This window comes from Budorcas taxicolor, chromosome 10 (assembly GCF_023091745.1).
Source record: "Budorcas taxicolor isolate Tak-1 chromosome 10, Takin1.1, whole genome shotgun sequence".
In the NCBI taxonomy this organism is placed as follows: domain Eukaryota; kingdom Metazoa; phylum Chordata; class Mammalia; order Artiodactyla; family Bovidae; genus Budorcas; species Budorcas taxicolor.
Window position 1 is genome coordinate 5,123,301 of NC_068919.1, and position 8,454 is coordinate 5,131,754.

The window sequence follows — 8,454 nt, forward strand, 5'->3', positions numbered from 1 at the left end:
GGCTGCAGTCCATGGGGTCGCTGAGAGTTGGACACAACTGAGTGACTTCACTTTCGCTTTTCACTTTCACGCATTGGAGAAGGAAATGGCAACCCCCTCCAGTGTTCTTGCCTGGAGAATCCCAGGGACGGGGGAGCCTGGTGGGCTGCCGTCTATGGGGTCGCACAGAGTCGGACACGACTGAAGCGGCTTAGCAGCAGCAGCCCTGAATGTTATCAGTTTCTTGAAGGGGCAGTCATACCGACAAACACTGGGTCCTGCCCTCACGTTAATACACTACTGGCAGATAAACTATTTGTAACATGTATTTTTGTTGAGTGCTATTTCAGAGAGATTACTCTTTCAACAGGAGAAAGAAATCATCTGTCTCAAAAATATCTCCTCTTTAAACTTTCAAGAATAGGAAGGAAGAGTGCCACGTACCCTGATAGGTGCTTCAACACACATCATTGCATTTAATGTCCACACTGATGCTTTTAACTATATGTGATTCCCCATTTTGACAATTTATAAGTTGTCCCAAGGTGTCTTCGAACCCAACTCAGCTTTTAGCATAGCTTTTCTCTTTATTTGGTAGAAAAATCACACATTTAGCAACGTAAGCAGTTTTCTTCTATTTCCTACCTTTTTATTTTCTAATTTTTATTTTTACTTTATTTTACTTTACAATACTGTATTGGTTTTGCCATACATTGACATGAATCCACCATGGGTGTACATGCGTTCCCAAACATGAACCCCCCTCCCACCTCCCTCCCCATAACATCCCTCCGGGTCATCCCCATGCACCAGCCCCAAGCATGCTGTATCCTGCATCGGACATACACTGGCGATTTGATTCTTACATGATAGTATACATGTTTCCATGCCATTCTCCCAAAGCATCCCACCCTCTCCCTCTCCCTCTGAGTCCAAAAGTCTGTTATACACATCTGCGTCTTTTTTGCTGTCTTGCATACAGGGTCATCATTGCCATCTTTCTAAATTCCATATATATGTGTTAGTATACTGTATTGGTGGTTTTCTTTCTGGCTTACTTCACTCTGTATAATCGGCTCCAGTTTCATCCATCTCATTAGAACTGATTCAAATGTATTCTTTTTAATGGCTGAGTAATCCTCCATTGTGTATATGTACCACAGCTTTCTTATCCATTCACCTGCTGATGGACATCTAGGTTGTTTCCGTGTCCTGGCTATTATAAACAGTGCTGCGGTGAGCATTGGGGTACACGTGTCTCTTTCAGTTCTGGTTTCCTTGGTGTGCATGCCCAGCAGTGGGATTGCTGGGTCATAAGCCAGTTCTATTTGCAGTTTTTTAAGGAATCTCCACCCTGTTCTCCCATTTCCTACCTTTTATTTTTTAAACTCAGTTTCTTCGCAAATTGTGTCAAATTTCTTGAGTCATTTCACAGGCTTTTTATACCTGGCCAGCAAAACTGAAGAGCTGAGAAACATTTCTTCTTTCCCCATAGAAACAGGTTTGCTTGCCTGAATTATATGTAGACGGTCGCTTGTTCTCCACTGTGCTGGAGTAGACTCAGTTTACCTTACAGCTGGGAACTTGAAAAAGGACGAAAGCACTGTTCTCTTCCACCTTCGTCACACAGATGCCAATGTTAATTCTCACAAATTTTAGTTTCAAGTATACATTTTGGGAGTAAGTCAGTTGTGTGAATCAACTATGAATAAGATAATGGTAGTTCAATCCTTTCTTGTCCATTCCATTATATTAACCTATTTTAATTTTCTTTCTTTTTTTAACGCATCCAAAAGTCTTTCTTTACTTTTTTAACCACAGCAGCACTCTGAGCAGGTATGTATCTGCTATCTTTCCACAAGCAATGCTTCATGGCTGTTTGTCAGGCAGTTCTTGTCAGGCATTCAGGGTCGCTAAACTAAAAGGGAAGTTTCAGTGGCCAGACCTCTTGAGGGAGCTCAAGGAAACCCAGAGTACTTAGCCATCAGGGAGCACCAGCATTTTGAGAATCTCTGAAGATATGGATCCTCTTTTGAAAAAGCACAAATACGAAAGTTTCAATAAGCTTTCATGGTATTTAAGTCAGAGCTTCTGAAACTGATTCTATATTAACCACATTTTTAAGGAATGTACATTGAATATTTCCTTGTTCTCTTTTAAATGTTCTTAATTTGGGGTGTGTGACATCTATTCTAACCACTTCATTTTAAAAGATAAGTGCAGTTGCTGTTAACTCTTTTTAAGGAGAGCTTTTTACATTTATATGAAACTTTTAAAACCATGTGTTACATAAATCAGTATTTAACTGTAATTACTTCTTTGTGCTAATAGACTTTTCTACAGCATGAATTTTCTATTAAAAGATGAAGCTAGACTACTTTATATATGTTTTGCTTAGATTCGGGAGAGAGGGATTAATGGGGACTGTATATTTAGCATTTACCTGCTGTGTAGCTTTGTCTTACGAAACATTTTCCACTCCTGATTAGCGGTTTGTTGCTTTGTAGGTATGGAACGCAATCATTGGTTACCCTACTATATGTAATCGGGAGAACCATACGTACAGATTCACAGATCTTAGAGGTAAGTAGTATAGATAGTGTGAATTATGGTAATGTAGAAGCCATTTTTATGTAATTTGGAGTTGCTAAAATTAAAAATAATAAGCTTATCTGAATTGTCACCTTCTGTGCTCTATCAGTGCTGTTATCGTTGTGCAGGAAATGTCTTTTAATTCTGCCTTGCTCCTGAAATAGAGACCATTCTTATTCATACTGCTGCTAAGTCGCTTCAGTCGTGCCCGACTCCGTGCGACCCCATAGAAAGCAGCCCACCAGGCTCTGCCATCCCTGGGACTCTCCAGGCAAGAACACTGGAGTGGGTTGCCATTTCCGTCTCCAATGCATGAAAGTGAAAAGTGAAAGGGAAGTCGCTCAGTCGTGCCCGACTCTAGCAACCCCATGGACGGCAGCCTACCAGGCTCCTCCATCCGTGGGATTTTCCAGGCAAGAGTACTGGAGTGGGGTGCCATTGCCTTCTCCGATTCTTATTCATGGAGGGTTGGATTTCACCATTTCACATCTGAGTCATTGCAACAGACTGCGGCCTCAGCACCCTGGCCCTGTCTTCCCTCCGTCCCATCCGTCACAGTGTTGCCAGTCATTGCCCTGCTCTTCATAGTTCTCACAAAAAATTTAGAAGTCTTTTCATTAGCTCACAAGACCCTTCATAATCTGGCTGCCTTACTCTCCGTCTTAAGTTTTGCCTTCTTCACGAACTGTTTCAGAGAATAAGAACATAGGCACCTCTGCACACGTTTCCCTTAGTTACACCATTCCACTTAGAAAATTTCTTAAATTATGTCGTTGCACATTTCCTAGATTTCAGAAACAGTCTACCTCTGTCTCATGGCTTCTTCATGCCTGTCTTCGGCTGGATAATTCCTAATCATCGTTTCAGACCCTGCTCCAAACACATACTCTGGGACACTTCTAATTAACTGATTGACACCCTCTCCTCCATGCACCCAAATCATCCTATGTAGTTGTTACTGTGAGAGAGGAAAAACTGATAATTCCTGGAGGAAGGATCTTTGCTTGAGTTTTGGCCTGCCTGAGACTGAGCTGTCAGGACTTAATTTATCAGGGATTCCCCAGACAAGAGAGTGAGGGGCACACCCAAAAATGCTGAAGTGGCAGCTCCTACAAGCAAAACTGAGTTTGTGTGTTGATCTCTTCAAAAGTGCCTCAGTTCAACTTTATCTCTACGGAAGCCAGGAAAGTGTTCCCGTTGTTATTGAATGAGTGAGTGAAGTTTGTATACCTTTAGCACTCCTCAAAGTTCCAAAAGTCTATAATCACTGATGGTTCATTTTTTTTAAAACGCAGAAATGGATTTAGTAGTGGTTCAATTATTGCAATTTTGAAAACAAGTAAGTTAGCTCCCATGAATATCCTTATCAAAAAGCTGTTCATGCCCAACAGTCCTATTTGTATCAGTTCACATGGTAATATCGAAAATAATTACTAAAAAAGGAAAATGAAAGTCACATGAATCCCTTTTCCCCTCCATACCAGCAGTTTTTATCCACTCTCACATCTCTTGATCTGGTCTTTCTTCTCTTCTCTGCTGGAGCCTGGCCTCTCTCGTGCTCTCAAGTGCCTATGACGCCCCCCACAGTCCCACACTCCCCTCCCGCCCCCTGCAGACTCAGTCTGGGACAATGCTGCTGGCGTGTGGCTCCAACTGCCTGGCAGGAATGCCCAGGTGTGGGGGAGAGAAAGAGGTTTGCTTTTTCCCCTTAATCTACTTTATCCTAGAACCTTACTTTTCTTCTGCATTATATAGTTAGGCATGACAACCCTATTGTTACTTAATTTCAAATATATTAAAAGTTTAAGTGACCTTCTGTGAAGTTTGTTGGCTCATTGGTAAAGAATCTATCTGCCAATGCAGAAGATTGGAGTTTGATTCCTGGATCAGGAAGATCCCCTGAAGACGGAAATGGCAACCCACTCCAGTATTCTTGTCTGGAGAATCCCATGGACAGAGGAGCCTGATGGACTTTAGTCCGTGGGGTCACAAAAGAGTCAGACAAGACTTAGCGACTAAAAAACAGGATCAGTTCGGTTCAGTCGCTCAGTCCTGTCCGACTCTTTGCGACCCCACGGACTGCAGCACGCCAGGCTTCCCTGTCCACCACCAACTCCCAGAACTTGCTCAAACTCATGTCCATTGAGTCAGCAATGCCATCCAACCATCTCATCCTCTGCCATCCCCTTCCCCTCCTGCCAGGAGGAGAAACAGCAGGGTACACTATCATTTTATGGTAACGTGTGTTCTGAGTTGTTGTCCAATGACACAGAAACAGACTTTTGACATATATCTTATCCATCGCTTGGCATCTGGCTTGTATGTGATATTGGAACAAATGTTCTTATAACTGAATGCCTGACCTGACTCAGTGAAGGAGTTTAGCCAATGGACGATCCACTATAAGTACTCGTAAGGATAACGTTTGTAAAGAAACAGATGCTGTGTACTGGGTTTGCGCTTTGGAAATTACGTTATTTTTGAGAAGAGGGAAGGTCTCTCTGTCCACAAATCGGGTCTAATATCCAACACGAATCAGGAAATCTTTGTTGAAGACCTACTGTGTGCTGCTGGGGGAATAGAGCAGCAAATAAAGTAGACGAATTTTCTACTTCCTGGAACTTCCTCTCTACATCGGCCTCTTCAGGACAGGCGCATTCTTCGTCATATTTTCTCAGTTGCAGTCTCCTCAGGGACACACACTTCTGCTCATTCCAACTGCCATTCATCCGTTTGCAAGATCACGCTACGACCTCACATGAGCTGTGTCTTGCTGTGTCTAAGTGAGAAGTTCAGCGGCACTGATGGACTGACCATCTATTTGTTCTTTCAGCTGCAGCAGTTTTGCAGTAACATGTTGGAGGAGCACCAGAGACTCACAGTTCAGGCCAAGTTACAGACAATAAGGAACGAGAATCTGAAAGGCAAAGAGCGAAGTGCCAGGATAGCGGCGTGGCTGCGGAAAAACACATGATTTACTGGTGACTTTCGGCCTTTCACTTGCATATTATAATGTGCTCACAGTTTTGTCTTCCAATATTCTCAGAGTCTGGAAAACCCCACGTTTTGTTGTTTGCATTTCAGTCACATGTGCTGCTCAGAGTCCTGTTCCTCCCATGTTGTCGCATTTGGCTCTGTGGCTCAGCGACTGTTGGGGATTTGGCCAACCGTGCTGCATTTCTGGGGAAGATTTTGCTTCATGTCAGGCTACAAACCACACAATTTACTTTAAATGCCTTGGAAAAACAAATTTACCTTGCAAAATTTCGCTTACTCTTGTTGTGAAGGCCAGTGGACTATTACATCATTCGGTAAATGAGAGCATTCTTTTCTGAGGGAAACACAAATTTGCAATTCTAGGGTTTATTTAGTTCAATACTGAAAAGAGTAATAAGCAAATGACACAACAATGTAATGAAACAGAAACCAGAAAAATAATATTCACTGGCAGACAGAAAAAGCCACAGAAATGCAACTTTTTAAAAGAACAATTTTATGAGCCACGTTAAGTGCCCCAGAGGCAAGAAACGAGTCTGCTCCTGCCCCTGTCTCTCTCCCCAGTGTCTGCTGCGTCACCTCACACTTTACTGGCTACTGAGCCTCCTGGTGTCACAAAGAGACCGGGTCATAGCACCCAGGAAGTCCCTGGAGGATCGCTGTTGTGGAGACCAGATGGAGACCACTGCTCTGCTGAATCTCTGGACTGTATACTTCACCTGTGGGATGGACTGTCTTTCAGCCAAAGTGTAGCCACAAAAATAGTGATGTCAACAGACAAATAGCAATTACGGGCTCATCTCTGGTGCAAAGGAAAATGGTCAAATAAAGAGAAATAGAACTAACGGTTTAACCAGAGCATCATCATCTTTACAACTTTGCACTCAGGGGGATTAAGTTCAAAATGGGGTTTCAATTGGCCAAACTGAACTTGTTTGTAGTCTGGACAACTTTAAACGTTGTCATCAGTCCCCATGTACAGAATTAGCTCAGTTTTGTTACCTCTGATTTAATCAGGACCGCTAAGGCAAATCACCCTACTCTAGACTTTGTGTGTCTACTGTTTTAATTCTTGTTTAATTTTGATTTTGTTTTTACAGAATGGGGGTAAAACTACACATCTCCTATCTACCTCAGAGTGATGCTGTAAAGACTAAGGATTATGTCAATGGAAAACCTCTATTTTTTAAAATTGAAAAGAAATTGGAATATAATTGCTTTACAATGTTGTGTTGGTTTCTGCTTGCCACATGAATCCGCTGTATGTATGTATAGGTCTCATCTCTCTTGAGCCGCCCTCCCGCCCCTCTAGGTCATCACAGAGCACCGAGCTGAGTTCCCTGTGTTATATAGCAGCTGCCCTTTAGGAAAAGCCTTTAACTATGTCATATAAGCTCAAGGAAATGTGATCTAAGGGTTTTTTTTTAGCTCACTTTCATATTCACCTTACAGGAAGATTCTCCCTGCAAGGGAGTGGGAAACTATGGGGCGTGAGAACAAGCCAAAGCCGTCTGCGCAGACTTGATGATGGATTGTGGGTCCAGGAGACTGTTCTTTAAGTTCAGCAATTTAAAATGTAAGCAATAAACCGCCTCCATGGCTTCGAATTATCACTGTGCACTATCGCCCTGTGTTTTTTCAAATGTGCATTCTCTATTTCCTATGTCTCTCCCAATCGTCCGGCGCATCTCTCCATCACCGTGTCACGTATCCTCCCCCACTGCTCTCTCCTCCTCTTCCACCCGCTCTCTCCCCTTGGCTTCCCCTGTCCTTCTCCCTTTCCAGGCCTTTCAGCTGTCCTTCCACCTGCTTGTCCATGTCCCCTCTCCTTGATCTTCCTCCCCTCCTGTGCTTTCACTCTACCAAGTGTACTTGGATGCTGGTGCCCGGGGGTCCGAGTGGGCCCTGACGCCTGTTAGTAGGTGATGCCAAGCCCACCAGAGGAGCACACCAGGTTCTTCAGACCATTTGTTGACCAAGTCCTATTATAGTATAGCTTCTGTAGTCTTTACACAGCACTGAAAACGTTTATTCAAACCAAATGCCCAAATATCTTGCTGATAGTCCTTCCTCTAAATATGAACAAGAGTTTTGAACAATATATACTTTCTTGTACTTGGAGGAAGCCAGTTACTCCAGATAAGCATTTTATTACATTTTATTAAATCGTACCTTATATTTAGTATAAAAAGAAGTAATTATTAGTTACTGTGATAGCAGTAAGTCAGGCAGTGACACTGTGGCAGATTTGTCTAAATGATAGAAATACTTTAATGACCAATGAGCCAGCTTATTTACTAGCAACACAATTTTTTGACCCATCCAGTTTGCTTTGTACTGTTCATCCTAAAACAGGTTCATAAGATATGCAATGTATTCATGATTTTTTTCAATTTGACAATCAGAAATTAAAGTTTTCCTTACAATCTTGTCCTTTTTTGCTCCTCAGACCCATGTGGTGACCTTCCATTGGTGACGTTAAGTGAAAGAACGAGTGCCTTAGTCTTGAGGACTCTGGATGCTCTGTAACTTAGAGCTCTGGGGCCAGTTTGTACAGCAATTTATTCTGAAGAAGGAAGAAGCAAAACGGGCTTTTAAAAGCCCTGCTTGATTACTTTTCCTGTTTACTCCAGTAAATGCTATCTTTTTTTCCATCCAGACTCTAGCAGGATTATCTCAAGCTTTAAGAGAGGCTTAAAAATAAATATAACTGCTCCTTTGTATAAACGAATTATATAGAGTAGTCAGCTTTAGAAACTACACATATATTGCCTCCAGCTCGATCTTCTGTCCAATTACACAACACTCAGCAAAGACGTTCTTCACTGTACATGTGTTGAAGAGTTATTTGGACTCTTCCTTTCCCCTTCCTTTCATAAACAGGTC

General features: G+C 42.4%; 1 protein-coding gene across 1 annotated transcript in view; it reads left to right on the forward strand.

The window, feature by feature from the left end:
* LVRN (laeverin) overlaps positions 1-6,315 on the forward strand; it is a 70,621-nt gene extending 64,306 nt beyond the window's left edge. The window contains exons 19-21 of the mRNA XM_052647007.1: positions 2,487-2,562; positions 5,405-5,552; positions 6,133-6,315. Coding sequence (XP_052502967.1) covers positions 2,487-2,562; positions 5,405-5,545 — 217 coding nt within the window. The 3' untranslated portion in view covers positions 5,546-5,552; positions 6,133-6,315. The remainder of the gene's footprint in view (positions 1-2,486; positions 2,563-5,404; positions 5,553-6,132) is intronic.
* The last annotated feature ends 2,139 nt before the right edge of the window (positions 6,316-8,454 follow it).